Source organism: Pelmatolapia mariae, linkage group LG7 (assembly GCF_036321145.2).
Source record: "Pelmatolapia mariae isolate MD_Pm_ZW linkage group LG7, Pm_UMD_F_2, whole genome shotgun sequence".
NCBI classification, from domain to species: domain Eukaryota; kingdom Metazoa; phylum Chordata; class Actinopteri; order Cichliformes; family Cichlidae; genus Pelmatolapia; species Pelmatolapia mariae.
Window position 1 is genome coordinate 60,347,762 of NC_086233.1, and position 17,650 is coordinate 60,365,411.

At 39.3% G+C, this 17,650-nt stretch overlaps 2 protein-coding genes across 2 annotated transcripts; one reads left to right on the plus strand and one right to left on the minus strand.

The window, feature by feature from the left end:
* The first annotated feature begins 6,361 nt into the window (after positions 1-6,361).
* Positions 6,362-8,783, plus strand: mterf2 (mitochondrial transcription termination factor 2). Its single transcript, XM_063481221.1, has 2 exons — positions 6,362-6,413; positions 7,230-8,783. The coding sequence occupies exon 2, from the start codon at positions 7,256-7,258 to the stop codon at positions 8,381-8,383; it is 1,128 nt and encodes a 375-aa protein (XP_063337291.1). The 5' UTR covers positions 6,362-6,413; positions 7,230-7,255; the 3' UTR covers positions 8,384-8,783.
* Positions 8,784-13,100: 4,317 nt separating this feature from the next.
* Positions 13,101-16,775, minus strand: zgc:153031. The gene is made up of 6 exons (XM_063480053.1): positions 16,595-16,775; positions 16,199-16,248; positions 15,626-15,731; positions 15,395-15,521; positions 14,289-14,404; positions 13,101-13,824 (listed from the first exon to the last, which is right to left on the minus strand). Exons 1-6 carry the CDS (start codon positions 16,699-16,701, stop codon positions 13,734-13,736), a joined length of 597 nt encoding a protein of 198 aa, XP_063336123.1. The 5' UTR covers positions 16,702-16,775; the 3' UTR covers positions 13,101-13,733.
* Between the last annotated feature and the right edge of the window lie 875 nt (positions 16,776-17,650).

The window sequence follows — 17,650 nt, forward strand, 5'->3', positions numbered from 1 at the left end:
TGAGAGTCACTTTTACAAAATATCTCGGAGTGTTGTTATATTCACAGGTAAAGCAACGGCATCCGATTATCAAATAACACTTAATAAAAGGTTAGTGAAAGGCATTAATGCTGACTGTATAGTTTTGAGCACAGAAAAAATTGCATAGCAAAAGACTATGACTGCTTTAGTCCAATAATAACTACAGAAACTTAAGCTTGTAACTGTTCAAGACCTCCATAAGGAAATTAAATTTTTTTTTAATTTACTTGCGATGTTATATTTTGAGTTGAGCTTTTTAACCAGTTACCTAAAGCCCTGCTTTCCCACCATGTAACCGCATTGATAATTTCCATCCATCGCTTGTTTTCATTTAGAGTGCAACTAACAAGAACTCCAGTGACAATGACTGTAGTTATCTGTTTACATTTGGGTCTCTTATCACCAACTGCTAGTATCCCCTCTCCCATACCCTAGCTGTACTTGAAAATGTGGTTTTACTTCAAATGGTGAAACAAGTTAGTAGTTTCCAACATTATCTGGAAATTTTTTTTGCATATATTGCAAAGCCCTGTGCTTTCTTGAAGGCTGTTGAAGTAGGTTCCATTTTAAGTACTCAGTCATCAATGGATGCTGACACACAGCTTTTGTGATTGTGTTGTTGCATGCATTAGGGGATGTAAATGGTGTTGGTGGTGTTGCTATCACATTGACGCCACAATATTACATTTTTATATTGTTTCAAATTTGTAACGGGATTATTGCAGATTATATGATATTGCACAGCCCTAGGTCAGGGACACTAATTGCCTAAGCAGCTTCAGCCATGGTGGGCTGCCACAAGCCAAAATCATCCTCAGTCATAACGTTGGAGATCAGATTATAAATGAACAACAGCAAAGTTCTGCCTGCTTCTGCTGGAGGGTCCTTCTTGTTAAGAGGGACTGTTTTTTCCTTCCACATGTTACCAGCTACTCATAGAATTCTGTCTGATTGTTGGAGTTTGGTTTTTAATATTGTATGGTATTTACCTTATAATATAACATGAGCTGAGGCAGATGTTGTTGTGATTTGGTGCTATATAAATAAAAGTGAATTGAACTGCATTGAATTAAACAAAGCACCAACAACACGAGCCTGCAGTACCTGTTCTATCACTGCACTTGACACATTACCTTAAACATGAACAACTGTACGACTTTATGCATTATAAATTATGCACAAAGTTGCTACAGTATCCTTTCATGAGTCACACTGAAACTTTTCATCATGCTATTATTAGGAAATTGTTACGAGAGCTGTGATGTGATTTTTTTACTAATGGTTTTTGATTGTTTTATGCTTTGCATGTTTTTTGTTTCACTTTTTATTTGCATGCTTTTATTTGGGGAATTATTTGGGATTTCAGTTCACATTGAAGTCTCCCAAGTTAAAGGCAATACGACACAACTGCTCTGTTAAACTTTCTTAATAATAGAGACAGGCCAACAGCAGGAGAGAGCCACAGCAGACTAGGCCAGGGGGATTAAAGAGTGACCTGTTGGCGCAAGCTACAGCAGACAGAGGACAGATATGTATAGCAATTTCGAAGTCTGGCAGAGAGGTGCCATATTCCTCTTGGTTTTTCAAGAGAGAGAGACTGTAGTAAGAGCAGGAGGCAGACAGACAGCATCTTAGCCCTTGTGGTATTGTGACAGTAAAGTAAGTGAGGATCACCCGTGGGCAGAGGATCTCTCTTTGACCCTTCATAGTACTAAAGAAGGATTGGTGTTTACTCAGCACTGACTGAGTGACTCAGCACTGCATGCTGACCTTCACTCACAGGTCAGCATGCAGTGCACACAGTGTGGACAAAAGACAAACGGGTACATGAGGGATGACAAGGGACTTTTTTTTATTGGACTTGTAGCTCTCTTTTAGGGCTTTGGAGGCACTTTACTGCTAAATCTTTTAGTTTTGTGGGGGTTTTCTGTATATATACTGTTTTAGAACTCATTTTATGTTACTTAGTCTTTTAAACTCTTTAGTTGTTCCTGGCCCAGCCTGGTTTTGCAATGTTATTTTATTGTAAATGAATTATTTTTTGAACTCCTTGAGGTTTCAGAGATAATGAGATAATTTTTTTTAGGGGTGATCCACCTAGTCAAAATGATCTGCTTCTCCTTTCTCTTTTATAAGACCTACTTCCCTCAACCAGGGTCAACGACACCAAGGACAAAGACCAGCAACACCTTATTCAGATGTGTGTGCAAGCAGGTGTGGGGGAACTTTGAACCAGTAGGATGGTGGGGATGTGATCGCAAGGAGCTCCAATGAGAAGGGAAAATGTACTACAGCAGAAATTCTCATTTTCTAACATCTGTCCAAAAGCTAGCCTTACCACTGCCAACAACTGGAAAGAGCAAATGGATGAAGCAAACAAAATCAAGCCAAGTACCTAGGGTACTAGGTGTAAGTACCACTAGGCCTGTAAGCTTGGAAGCTTGCAAGCCTGTGAGGGTGAGCTGGTGAGGTTTTACAGGGCGCAAAGTACAAGGCATCACTGGACAAGATAAAAAGAGACCTGTTAGATCCACTACTGAAGCCATAGAGAAAGCCACCAGGTAGGTTTGGATTAAGAAGACAGATTAAGCGCCTTTAGGCAGCTGTTGTTGTGAAATGATGTGAAATAAATAAAACTGAATTGAATCCATATATACCTGCTGCTGGGACATAAGTTGGGGTCTGATTAGCTCCAGAAGACGGCCTGGAAAAAGTCTGATGCTGAAAGACTGCATTACTCCAGGTTACATCACTCATCATGCATCTTTGTGTATCTGTGAGATAAACCCTTCTTCCTCCATGCAAGCTTGATTGCACATTTGTAAATGCATGCAGTTCAAGTTTTGTTTACCATCATAGTGATATTGAGTGAGTGGACTAATCTGAACTAAATCTGCATTAGAAAACATGTATTAGGTTATGTTTCTGGTATATTGCACTGTCACTTTTGTTTATTTATTTATTTTGTCACTGTGAGAGGACACAAATTATTCATCCGTTGCTTTATCAGTTTAATAATGCAACAACTGAGGAATTTGTACAAGACACAAAAGCTGTGTCCTGTTATATCAAGCTAAGCGACATTGACAGTACATTTACAATATGAATGAAGACGGCGTCCTTATCAGTGTTACTAGAAGCCTTGAAATATTGCAGTTTGATTATAAAGTAACTGTGTCTTGTGTGACCTATTTTTTTGGTAGCTGCAAAAGATTTTAAATCTGCCAATAATAAACTGCTCGGCTTATTTACTTCGCCAGCCTTCTGTCCAGTTGTTTAATATGGCACCAGACTAATTAATAATAATACTGACTTGGAGCTGCCATAAAACAACAGGTCACAGCTCATCATATTACTCCACTTTCTCACTCTATGAATGCTGAGCTCTTTATAGCTGATTAATAGTACAACTATGAAAATCAATATTACTCTCTGGTGTTGGGTCCTTAGCATACGGTAATATGAAGCGGATTTTCTGTTTTGCAACACTGTAAAGGTAACATAAACAAGGACAGATCTTATCTTCGTGTATGCTATGTAAAATCTGCATGTTCTTGTAACAAAGAAGTCATTCTCTTGGATATCTTTCTTTCATTTTCACAGGTTGTTACTGCCAGAGCTTGCAGTATGTTGAGGAGAGAGGGCAAACAGATAAGGGGGAAACCCCATATCTGCACAGGAAACAGGTTAGTTGTTGGTCTAATAAGAGGACTTGGTCAAGATGGATTCACTGGATAAGTTGGATAGGTCAGTAAAACATACTGACTTGAGTCCCATTAGGGGATCTGGCAGAGATGCAAGTCTATGATTAAGAGCTAGTCTATTTGTAAGCGATAGAATCACATCAAATATGTTGCAATATATTTATGTTTCAGGTCTTGCCAAGTCACGCACCAGTTACATCAGTTGAGTTATGGAGCTTCTTATTTCAACTTGCTGATTTGCAGTTACACAACAAGGTTGCTGTGTCTCTTTAGAGACACAGCAACCTCTAAAGAGAGGTACACAGTTTGTTGGCTTTGCAACTAAAGGTACAGCTACACTCTTGTGTAAAAAGCCTTAACATGACTGCTGTTCAATGCATTCATCACAAATTAGACCCTGCAGTCGATGCTGTAAAACATGCTCGAGAAACCATTTTTACATATTTACTGATGAAACTCAGAAAGTCCACATAATAATCAATAAATGGTCTTGCAGATGTGGGTAAAAGAGGGCCACATGCCCCAGATCACCCCTCCACAGGAAGCAGAAAAAATAAATCATCAAAGCAGACGATACAAGTACACCCTTAGTGCTTACATAGGAATTAAGTACCAGCCAGGTGCTGCTAATCAAATGCATTTGATTAACCGAAATATCAGCAATTGTGGCCACCTCCATAAAAGCAGAGGTTCTGGCAGTTTGCTGGTGTGAAGCATTCAGGTGTGTTTTAATGCAATGCCAAAGAGGAAAAACATCAGCAATGATATTACAGAAGCAATTGTGCTGCCCATCAATCTGGGAAGGGTTAGAAGGCCATTTCCAATTCATCATTCTACAGTGAGAAAAATTATTCACAAGTGCAAAACATTCAAGACAGCTGCCAATCTTCCCAGAAGTGGACATCCCAGCAAATTCCCCCCAAGGTCAGAAATAATATGCAGTGAAATTGCAAAAAACCCAAGAGCTACATCTCAGACAGAACAGGCCTCAGTTAGCAATATTGAATGTTACATTTTATGAAGGTAAAGTTAGACAAATACAAGAAATGTGTCTGTTTGGAATGCTTACTAAGAAAAAGCCTCTCCCAAAAGAAGATGGGAGCACAGCTTGGATTTACAAAGTTGGATCTCAACAAACCATAAAACTTTAGAATTAGAAGAATTATGAATTATGTACTATGGACAAAATGCATCATACTACAGCTGATGAAAACCAGTCACAGGATATAAGCAAAAACACCTCATACCAAATGTCAAGGAGTAGGTTTGTTTTGCAGCCACAGGACCTGAGCACCTTGCAGTCATGAAGCTGACCATGACCTCTTTTGTTTACCTGCATTGAAGATTCAAATGTGAGGCCACCTGACAGGGAAATTACGTTATACAACAGGAAAATGATCTCAAGCACAGATGCTGCGATGAGACCTTGTGCATAAACAAAGACCTCCAAACCTCAATGAACGAGAGCAATGTTAGAACAAAAAGTGGACCAAAATTGCTTTAAAATGATGTGAGAGACCAATAAAGTCATATATAAAAGCAATAAGAAACCAGCATGAGCTATGGGGGAGTTCACACACTTATTTAGAGTGTAATTTATTAGCAAAAGACAAATATCAAAAGCAAACAAACAACTGATCGAGTAGTTTTTGTCTATTTAAATGTGAATTTTTAATTTAAAAGCCCCTTAATTTTATATGGAATCTAGTGACACTTTAAGACATTATGTATTTTTTTATATATGTTTATTCATATTTTGCTTCAGTGAATATTAACTTCAACCTTGCTTTAAATGCAGCAGTAACAGCATTAATTATAACAATGTTTGAAATAAGTATGATGACAGTTCTTGTGATTTCGAGAGTCTGCCTTTGTGTGTGTAAAGATAATGAATGTGCATGTGTTGATTCCTGCAGTGACTACTGTTCCTCTGCCAATAAAAGCGATGCACGGACTGGAACCAATAAGTGTTTTAATGTTAGTTTTACTTGACTTGTTTATGAGGCTCATTTTTAAAATCAGTGATCATGTACAGAAACAATCATCTCAAAGATGACCGGATTTGAACAGGATCTTTTTTTTCTTTTTTTTTCTTTTTTTTTTTTTTAACAAAAGCACTGACCTCTTTTCCTTTGAGACATATCATCTGTTTACTATTATATAAACTATAATGAACCCAGATACTCACTCAGCAGCAGTAGCAGTTCCTGTGCTACTTAGGGAACAGCTTGCAGAGCCGGTGATCAAGCATCGTGATTAAGCACCAACTGCGAGGAAACTCTCCGTGCGTTCAGTCCAATTCAGCCCGGCACTGATTACACTCATCAGGGCCCCGTATGCTGCAGGGTTTTGAAAGAGCACCAACTGCTGTTTGAGGTACAGATTTTTGCCAAAATTATTTAATTATCGGACATATGGGCTGCAATAAAAAGAGTGCCGCTTTGAAAAACAGAGAAGTTGGGCAAATTGGTACATCAAATAAATAAACACACTTCTACATCGACTTCTCTGCATTCTGTCTGTAAAATAATTTTTCTATGTAGGGTCAGTTGAGTTTACAGGTAGCTGCCTTGCTTGCAGTACCAGTCAGGGCCTCTGTGTGTCGCTGTGGAACACCACACAACACAAAGTGTAGACGAAGGAATCGGTTTCATAACAAAACGTCACATCCTCTGACCGCTAACAAAGGTAATTCATTTTTGTTTTGGTTATTTTGCAAAGGTTTCCCCAGTGTTTCTAAAATGTATACATCCTTTGTCAGCAAGAATGAATAAATATTATAATAAATGAGCTGTCAGCTGTATATTGAGACTATCTCGCATAGTTGTTAGCTCAGCTGGCACGCTCTGTACCCGGCATGACTCTTCAAATGAAAATGCTCGGGTCAGTGCAGGAAGGGTTGTATTTTGACATGGTCAAATAAATGCCGTCAGTCATACAAGCAGCTTCTGTGAAGATGTAACGAACATGTTTATTTACAGTGCTGAAATAAAAAGCTTTGAGTAACAACAGGCTGCTTTCAAAGATGCTATCTACAAATAGTCGTCAATAGTGTCAGGTAATCGAGTTGGCTCTTGCTTTTCCCCTATGAAACATATGGCAGCAGCTGTACAGAGAGACCATTAAGTTCTGATAAAAAGCCTCTGTTATGCATGCAAAGATAGGATGAGTGACATTAACTAAAGGAGCATGAAGCGGTGGAGTCAGAGCTGGAAGATGATGGTACAAAATGAGATGAAAGATTTAAAGTGTGTCAGTTTAGATATAATAAAGGTAGATGAATCAATACAGGTTGTGCTTTAGAAATATCCCCCGGCTCTGCGTGCCTGGACCTTGATTTTATTTGCTTAAAATTTCTGGAGTTAGTAAAACATTAATGTTGTTCTGCTGTCGTGATGGGCGCTAACCTCACAGAGCAAGGGTGACCACAAGCGTTAAACAAATGTAAGGATTGGTCTGTGTGCTCTGGTTACTTATGTATTTTCTTTTCCTCCTTGTGTTTAGGGGATTGGTGTTAGGAATTTGCATCAATGCTGCGTTCGATCGCAACATTCCTGTGCCTCCGGTGCCAACCTGTCACAGCTCTACCTTTAAACCTCAGATCACGTGCGACACACAGTGTAGCAGAGAACCAGCAGACTGTAGAAGCTCTTTATGATCTATCTGTGGACATCCAGAAGGTCCGGAAACTTAAAGGATGGGTGCTGTTTCAGAGTCCAGCCTACACAAAAGAAGTAGCTGAACTCCTAAAGAACATGGGGGCCTCGGGCCCCATCATTGCTCATATTTTAACAAGTCATCCTGAGGCTGTCCTCTGTAATCCTGAGCAGATTTACACTCAAAAAGAGCTGTGGATGTCTGTGTGTCCAAACCAGAGGGAGCTGGTTGGTATCATTGAGAAATTCCCAGCCTCATTTTTCACCTCCTCCAGTCACCATGACAACCAGCGAAACAACATCTCCTACTTCCAGAGTTTAAACCTGAACAAACGAGTCATCACCAAACTCATGGCCAGCGCTCCTCAAAGCTTCAGCCGGCCAGTAGAGCAGAACGAGCTGATGGTCCACACTCTCCAACAGGCCTACCAGGAGCTCGGGGGGGAGGAGGCCAACATGAAAATCTGGCTTCAGAAGTTGCTGAGTCAGAACCCGTTTGTTCTTCTCAAGCCTCCAGAGGTGCTGAGGGAGAACTTCCTTTTTCTGAGAGACAAGGGCTTCAGCACGCCCCAGCTGCTCCACCTGCTTTCCAGGCTGAAGGGCTTTGTGACTGAGCTGAACCCAGACAGTATGTGTCGCACTCTGCTGTACTCTCAAGACACCATTGGGTGCTCTGAGACCGAGCTGCGGGACATCATCCTCAGGTGCCCAGCTCTTCTGTACTACCCTGAATCTACTCTGGCTGAACGTTTTGAGGGTCTTCTCAGTGCTGGGATCAGCATGTGTCAAATCAAAGAGACTCCAACTGTCCTAGAACTAACCACGCAAATAGTAAATTATCGCATCCAGCGACTGAAGGCTCGAGGTTATGACATAAGGACAGGTAGTCTGGAGGTGCTAAATGGCACTAAGAAGGACTTTGAGATGAGCTTTGGAAAACTACAGCTCCGTAGGGAGAGACCACTTTTTAATCCTGTTGCCCCTTTAAAAGTGGATGATTGACACGGGTTGTATGGACGAACACTAACTGGATCCATGTCGTTCCTATGGGTATTTGTACTTTGTAAAAGATTAAGGTGTCTTAATTACAAATGTGCTTTCACTTCCACTGACATTATAATCATATGTTTGAATTTATTGCTGTAGTTTAATTGGATTAACTACAATGATGCCATTTAATCTGTACAGTGAATTTTGCCTGTGAAGATGCCTTAAATTGGAATCTGAATACTCTGTAAAACAATCTATTAAAGACTTGCTTCATAATTTATTTATTTTTTACTTGTATGTTTAAAACTGGGTTTTAAAAACAGCTGAAGGTACAATGCAGAGAATGTTTCATAGCCTTTCTCCTGCCAAAATCTCCAACCTCGTGGGATGTAATGTAATTAAAATCCAGTTAACAAGCTATGGTGTGAAGTGTTGTGAATGTTTTTTTTTTCAATCTATTTAGGCTGTGTGAATTTTTCCCAATTGTAAAAAAAAAAAAAATGTAAAATTTTCACTTGTAGTTCAGACCAAAGAGGTGTGATTGCACCCCAACATTCAGTTTTTACAAGTCTGAGGTGTTACAAAGAAAAAGCAGTGCACTTTCATGTAGGTGTAAATTCACACTGGAAGAGATGAGAGCGGCTGTGTGCTGATTTATCAGACTGATATCAGAAAGTGAGACAAATGCAATGGCATCTTAATGTGTCGGTTTTTAGTGAAGATGCAGTCCCTTGTCAAAAAAACTCCTTACAATAACGTCACATAAAACTCTGCATGACATGACAGCTCGGTGACAGACGTGCTGATTGGTCTATCAGATGTATCACGGAGAACAAACAAGGCCTTTCAAACCATTTTATTTACTGTCTGTGCAAGTGTCTCATTTTCACACAATGTTCTTGGCTGCACAACTGTTCCCCTCAGGGATGAAATCTAACTGCGCCTCAGATTTTTATTGTTACTCTACAGATGGAGACACTTTATTAGAAGCTATTTCACTTCTAAAATGTCACTTCATTATCATTTCAAATGAATTCAAATGCACCCACGCAAGATTAAAAAAAAGGAACAAAAGTGATGTGCCTTTGATTTCAGACTGGACCTTTGCAACCTTTCTGGCATTCAAAAAAAATCAGTAGACTTTCATTTCATTTAGACTAAATCGATTTTCCATAAGGTTTGACTTTATTAATTAAAGGTTTTCATGTCTCTGTGTGTCACGTGGTTCTAAAAAGGCTTTTGGATAAGTGCCCATTTTAGCGTAAGCCACAAAATCAATATACAATCATACTAGGCATTGTCTAAACCAAGAGAGGGGACCATAAAATGTCTCATTTTGAATGTGTCTTAATGTTTCAAAGCCACCAAAAGCCCTTGAAACATGCTTAAGAGTGCCTTTTAATGGAAGCGAGCATCACAGCTAATGAAGTCATGACTTTATGCCTCAAGGTCCCCTCACTCTTATAATGTAGACGATGGGGGTCACAACAAAGAGACTGAGGACTTGTGTGTCTAGAGGGGCGGGGGTGTACGTTAACAACCTCCCATCTGCTGCTGTCTGAATCACTCACCATGGTCCCGTAGACATGGCCGTAGCCATTGGGCAGATGATTCAAAAAGTGAGTGCATCTGGTAAAGAATTTGAGCTCAGCAGATGGATGTTTGACTAGAGTTTATTTTCCAGTCATTCACAACACAGAAGCCCTGAGGGGCTGCAGCGTTACCTCGAGTAAACTGCAGCTGACGAACTAAAGGTTTCTAACTCTGCACAGACAGCGCTGACATTTGCTTTAATTCATCATGTTGCAAGGTTACAGTGTTCGTCTTTAGCCGATGCTTAGTAATGAATACGAGGGAGTTAATCGGGACGTATCAAGGCGAGGCAGATGAGACGAGGTCTCAGGTGTATAAGTGGAAGTCATCTCGATTTCTTACCCAGTGTCCTATTGTCCTCAGTGGACACCCTCATCCTCCTGTGCTGAGCGCTTGAATTACATGGGCAGGCCAGAGAGGTTAATAAGTAGGAGTATAAATTGTCCTTTTTCATTTCAAACACACCAGTGGTTGAAACTCCCCGTGCCTAACATTCTGCTTTTATGGCTCATATCTCACAGGAAACAGATGACATCTGCAATTAGAAGATATGATTTCCAGCTGATGCAGGAGCTCAGACGACCACTGCTGCAGTAAATAGTCCTCATTTGAAGTCAGTGTGAGTTAAGCCCTGGCATTTTCATTTAGAAGTCTATTCTTCAAAAGCAGCGAAAGGAGGTGGAAAATGAGCTTTTGCCACTTAAATATTCCACTAGGAATATTTAAGTGGCAAAAAAAATCAAAATATCTTATGTTAACCAGAAAAGAGAACCAAACATTAGAATATTTAAAAAGTCATGTTTGGGTTTTATTCATACTAATGTCACTCATGGATTTTCAGCTTTAAAAACGTGTTTGACTCCATGCTGTGAGTTGTTCTGGTGTATTTACATTTATATCATGAACTGGAGATGCTGCGTGCTCTAATCTCAGTTTCTCTTTCCCCACCTACACTAGAAAGTTTGTTTTCTGTCACCCTGATGACACCACACAAATATACTTTACATTCTGCAGGAGGGAAATAAATGTCACATTGATGGATGTTCAATAGCAAGAAGTAAATAACTTTCTATATTGAACGTTCCATCCGAGATTCACAACTTTGAAGCAGAGAATCATCTGTCACTTGGTGAAATCTCACCTGTTGAGGGCTGTGGTCTGTTAGACAGCACCATCATTTATTCACTCATGACTGAATCTATCACTTGATCAACCATTTGAAGCAACAGTTGCCGGTGCCTAAACCTGAGACAAGTTAAAATATGCATGCCTTTAAATAGCAGTCTTTTTTTTTTTTACTGAGTTTTTACTGTTTCTTCAAATAACTCTTGGGCAGTATCAAAAATCAGATTTTTGAAAGCAGGAGTAGGTTCGAGTCCTATGCTTCTACTGTTCTTACTAGGACAGCTTATGAAAGAAGATTTCAACCAATCATGTCATCAAGCCCTGTCTTTTTAGTAACATATGTTGTATATACAAAAACGTGTGTACATGTGCTTTGAAAATGAGTTCAGAGGAGAATTCCAGGCTGCTTTGAGCTAGTAGGAAGGCAACAGTAGCTTAAATAACTACTCATTACAATCAAGGTATACAGAACAGCATCTCTGACCACACAACAGACCTTGAAGATGGGCTACAGCAGCAGAAGACCACACCAGCTCCCACTCCTGTCAGCTAAGAACAGCAAACTGAGCTCACCAAAATCAGACAACAGAAGATTGGAAAAATATTGCCTGGTCTGAGTCTCGATTTCTGCTGCAACATTCAGATGGTACAGTCAGAATTTGGTGTAAATAACACGAAAACATGACCCCATCCTGCCTGGATCAACAGTTCAGGCTGCTGATGGTATAACGGTATGGAGGATATTTTCCTGGTTCTCTTTTTGAGCCCCTTTCATTTAAATGCCACAGCCTGAGTATTGTTGCTGGCCATGCCCAACTCCAGTGTATACCCATATTCTCATGGCTGCTTTCCGGATAGTGTGCAGTGTTACAAAGCTCAAATCATCTCAAGCTGATTTCTTGAACATGACAAGGTCAGTGTACCCAAACGGCCTTCAGAGTCACCGGATCTTTTTCCAATAGAGCACCTTTGGAATGTGGTTGAGCAGGAGTTTTGTTTCATGGATGTGCAGCCAACATATCTGCAGCAACTGAAAAATGTTTTTAATGTTATAAAAACAGAAAAGATCTGCCCTGACTGTTAAGTAGTTCTCTTATCATTTATTGTTTCTGACATGTGTAGTGAAAACTGCACACGGATCATGTCAAAGTTTGTTACTGTGCGTAAGATGGACTCCAGGACCAGTGTTTTGTGCAAAAGGAAAAAGTGAAAAAACTTTCTTCTAGAGGGATTCAACAATGAATGATCTGTCTTTTCATTTTAAAAGAGAAAAGACCTGGAAGGATGAAGACTGAATGAACGCTTGGTGACCTTTTTCTTGACCCTTTGTGACTTCCATGCAGGGGATGAGACAATCCAAAGCGTGGGTTGGTCATGCCCTTATTCAGGAATGGGCATTTTGGGCTGCAGACTGTGACATTAATACCAGTGTTAATAGCATTTCTCTTGCAACAGTAAACTAGACATGTGCCAAAAGCCTGCTGTTCTAGTTAAAAATATTTCCTTGGATAAAGACCCCTTTGTATTCCTCATTGTTTTGGGCTTTTTAGCAACAAATGTTCCTCTTGTAATTGGATTAGTGAATAACTGTGCCACTGTGTATCCTGTCCCCGTATGCTCATTTCATTGGCTCTGATTAGATATCTACTCAGGTGGTGGTTGGTTAGAGATAAAGACTACATGAAGTCATCATAACAGAGGTCTAAGCAAAGTAGTGATGGATGCTAGAGAGGAAGATAAAAACTCCTGTAACTCCTTTTTAATAAACAGTCATACACCCAAAGACAGTCCATGGAGCTTTTTAGTGATAAAATATATACATAGTTTACTCATAATTGAGGTGTTTTCTTGTTCTGATTAAATTTACTGAGCAAATTTCAAAAATGCACTGGCTAGATACAAGAGGTAAAATATTGATAATCGGTTAACAGCAGCGTGCTCATAAGCTTTTGGTCTCTTGCCTCATTGATATATCTCCATCTACTGGCTAAAGGGATCACATACAGCCAGATAAGAGTAAAGTATTTTATTAAAACTGGGAAAAACATACAAACAGTGTCAATTACTTCTCTATTAAAAATTCACCATGTACTTATGGTTCCGTCTTTAAAAACATCCCAAGAAAAGTCGGTATCAACAAATACGAGTCTCACTATTTTGGACTATGGATTTAAGCAGTAACATTTTAAATAAGACATATTATAATGTGAAAGCACACAGGTGGAGTTATTAAATCATCACTTTCTAAACAGGCACCTGTCAAGCTGACTGAAAGGGTAATAGATCTACTGTGATACCTGGAGTACTGGCATTGATGCAGGCTGCTGACTGACTCAAGCACATTTTCTGCGCTGCATTAAAATGACTGAGTGGGAGGACGAGATAGGAACACTGCCAAACGACAGGGCAACAGGAGAAAGTGACATGCCAGATCTGATTATAGTAGCTTAAAAAAGAGCAGAAACTAAAAAAAGTAAAATAGTTGAGCAGCAAGCACTGCAGCACTGTTGGAGTGTCTGTACTTAAAGTGGCTATGGACTGCAAAGACAAAGAAGTCACATTTATACGGTTTGAATTATTCATCGACTACATTACTAAAAGTCTTTTTTAAGACATTGGCATTTCTTTAATTAAAAAAGGTATTCTACACAGTGTCAGCAGTGTCTCTCTTGAATACTTGGTATTTGAACTTAATGCCATTCTCCTCTTGAATTTCACTTGGCACACCGGGAAATCTTATTTGAAAACAAGAGAGAAAAAGAAGGTTAATTAGAACAAAAACAACTGATCATAATTTAATAAAACAATCAAAATGCAAAAGGCAGATAGGTAGAGTAGAATTATCCTCACATTCATTAAATTGGATATTAAAAGGTTGATTATGAAACTCCACGATAATCTCCCCTATGTAAACATTTGCCAATTTACTATTTCAATTTAGTTTTATTACAGTAACAAAGCTGTTCAAACCCTTAGTAAGCAACCTGTTAAAACCAAATGTCTCAGGCTGACAGATGGTGCTGATGTTGACTTTGTAACAAAAAGCAAAAATCACTTCCTCACTGGCGTCACAGGCTGGCTGGGTGCACATAAAAAAAGCAAACTATTTCATAACCATTTCAGTGCCAGCAAATTCACAAAGAGACACTGAGCCTTTGGGATCAGTATGCCCTGCACTTCAGAAGAGGTGAAAACTTACCCTTCCTGTAGTTGAAATAGATTTTTGTCAAATTCTGGGAAGAACACATCACAGTCATAGTCAGCCATGACGTCTGTCAGGTAAAGCAGGTCACACCAAGGGTGGTTTAATGCATCCTGGTTAAAAGGAAAAGGAAGAGAAATGATATTCACATTGAGAATACTAAAATACAGTTTTCCCCAAAGTAGATTTTAGGATGTTGTTGATGGATCTTATTCCCTATCATATATATGACAGCCCTGAGAAAGATACTCTAAATATATGCAAATATCCTCTGACAACCAGAGAACATAGCTAATTGCTACAGCCACTGCAACTCTGTTAAACCACTAGAAACAAATGTGTGAAAAGCTGATCAATATATCACCCACTCAATATAATTTAACTTTAATGAGGTGCTGAGGCTTAGAAAACAAGAATGTTGTGTGTTAACATGTCACTTTGGAAATAAGGCACTTTGTTATGCAATGGGAGAAAATCACCATCCACTTAGAGCTGAGTATGTGAATAATGTTCCTTGGTGCTAAAACACACCAAGGAGCCAAGCAGAGCCTCTTGTGTGAAACTCTAAGCATACATTTGAATTTTTCACCTGTAACTCAGGATGTAAAGTCAGTAGTTAGCTTCCCGGCTCCTCCAGTCTGCCCGAATTGCCCCCAATGCAAATGCGTGTGTGAATGTTAGGCAAAGTGCTTGGATATAGAAAAAAAGTCCTGTGTGTGTGTGTGATACTGGGTGAATGAGGCCTCTAGAAAAAAACACTTTGAGTACGTACTTAGACAAGAAAAGTGCTGTATACATACCAGTCCATTTACAATTTATTCAAGTATCACAGTAAGTTAGGACAATTCAGACAGGATCCATGTTAAAAACTAGCCAGAAAGTGGATGAATTGAGGGCTTACACCAAAGTAAATATTCTTTTTGACTCCAAATCATGCAAGTCTATTATAGTAGAGTCCAAGAATAAAAATATGGAGCTGTAAATAAGCTCCTGTCTATAGTTTATAAGTTATGGTTTCAATTCTTTACACGTGAACATGTCAATAACAGGCCTTCCACTTTAAATACACTGCAGTCTAGGTGGATACTGCCATACTGGTTTACCTTGTAAACCTGCACTCCACCAACAATCCAGATGGTCTCTATTAAGTCAGCGAGGGGGGGCTCTGCAGCCAGGCGGATGGCATTGTCAAAGTCTCGACACAGGAAGTGTGCGTGATCGGGAACCGTGCTGAAAGACAAGACCGCAAAAAGAAAAGATGATGAAGAGAAAACAGGGAAAAAACAAAACTGATTTCTGGATGATCTGGATTTGTGTGTCTGTGTAACACTCACTCCAGGGTTTTACTCAACACCACATGCAAAATATTGGGAAGTGGAAACAAAGATTCAGGGTGGGAGTTCCAGCAGAGTCTACCCCAAACCATAAAATTCATCCTTCCTGTGTTTTACAGAATAAAACATAATTAATATCTCAGCTTTTGTAATTTTTGTTTCTTTTTAAATTATTGAACATAATATAGGACTGGGTATCAAAATGTTCAAATTAATTAAGCTGTCCTCACAGAATTTACAAAACTACAGTAAAACCTTGCCAAATCCCTCAGTCCTAATGCCAAACTGAACTGAAATGTGTCCTAATTACTTGCTTTTTTTGTTTGTTTGTTTTTTAAATCAACTCTTCCATAATTTATTAATAATAATTATTCTTTTTTGGGAGGGTGGCTGTAGCTCAGCAGGTAGAGAGCTACATAGGAACCAGTCCATTTACCATTTTTAAATGAATATTATATATATTTTTAAATGTGCTCATCCCTAAAGGCAGATGTGGTTTTGGAAGCAGTGTTTCAAAATTGTGAATGACACCCGGGCCTCTATGAGAAATGTATGATGGGATGTGAAGAATACCTGGTCTTGACACCGTTTTGACAGTGTTCACAAAGTACTGGAATTCAGTCCTGTGAAAGTCACATTTCCAGTGTTAAGTCAGGCAGAAAACAGTTGCATTTCACAGTAAGCTCATTATTCTGAGAAAGCTGACTGCTGCTCACAGGGTACATCTTTTATTAGTCCTGGTTACTCACACTCTGACTTCTAGCACTGCTGCCCTAACTGTTACAACTTAATGACACTGATATTTACAGCACATACTGATTGTTACCTTTGTAACTATTCTTGCTGTTTGAAACATGTTAGATAAACAGAAGTAAAACATCAGCTGTCGCCCATGCATAGACTCCTTATTCTATTTGATTTTTTTAAATTAATTTATTAAAAACGTCACCACAGTGGTTTAACTCTTACGGTAAATCCCAGGGCAGTTTTCCATCTTTCCCGATCCCCATGTCGTTGCAGGCTGCTGCAATGAGGCGAACGGGTTTCTTTTGCAATTTTTCCCAGCTTGTTTCCATCTCCAGCAGCACTCAAGCCAAACAAACCAGGAAGGGATCAAGCTCTGCATCGAGAAATGCGCCTGTGTGGGAACAATTTATTGGGGTTTGGACTCTATCGCCGCCCACCGAGTCCAAGCTCCTTATTGGACACGGTCAGTGCATCCACAATAGGATTGTTCGCGTTTTTCTCAGCAACGTGACTCACGAGGTGCCCTCTTCGCTAATGCACAATAATCCCCCAAAATATTCAGACCCTTGTGTTACTCTAGTGAAAACAAAGTGAACAGTTTAGTTCAAAATCTCAACACAGCTGCTGCAGACACGAAAGCTGGTATGTAAACAAAGATGAACTTTGATTAAATTGCAAAGTAACAAAATGTGCTGCAGGGTTCAGGCTGGAAAGTCAAAAAAAGAAAAAAAAGAGAGTCTCCAACAAAACATAATCCAACAAAAGAACAATGTGAGGCCAGAAGGACCCCAAATCCCAAAGCATTTTTGTATAAATACGTAATTGCGTATTTATACAAAGGTGGATAAATATATATAATATATAATATAAAGGTGGATAAACGCTGAAGGAGAAGACGACTTGGAGCGAAGGACGACAGAAAGCAGAACTGATCGAATGTCACGCAGGTAAAACTTATGAAACTGATAAGGAGCACACAGACAGAAAACAAAACCAACAGATATGATTGGTTAACTAACTAAAAGGGGGATTATTCCCGCTTTGAGTTACAGGGATTCTTGTGAGCATCAACATTTTTTCTTAATAATTGGATAAGCGGGAAAAATTGATAGATGAGTGGAAATAAACAATAACGAAAAGTCCTCAACACATGGATCCCATAATAGACTTAATGTTGGTGGTTATTGTTCAATTTTTCCATTTAGAGATGTAGACTATAAGACTATAAAATATTTTGCAGTAGTGTGCAAAAGTCTTGAGCCTCCTTTTCTTTCTTTT

Bases quoted from the DNA above. Each gene is read 5' to 3' on its own strand.
- zgc:153031 (XM_063480053.1), bottom strand. From the start codon at position 16,701: ATGGAAACAAGCTGGGAAAAATTGCAAAAGAAACCCGTTCGCCTCATT. The intron at 15,522-15,625 runs GTGAGTGTTACA...CTTGTCTTTCAG, and splicing joins GTGTTGAGTAAAACCCTGGA to CACGGTTCCCGATCACGCAC. The intron at 13,825-14,288 runs GTAAGTTTTCAC...TTTTCAAATAAG, and splicing joins CTATTTCAACTACAGGAAGG to ATTTCCCGGTGTGCCAAGTG.
- mterf2 (XM_063481221.1), top strand. From the start codon at position 7,256: ATGCTGCGTTCGATCGCAACATTCCTGTGCCTCCGGTGCCAACCTGTC.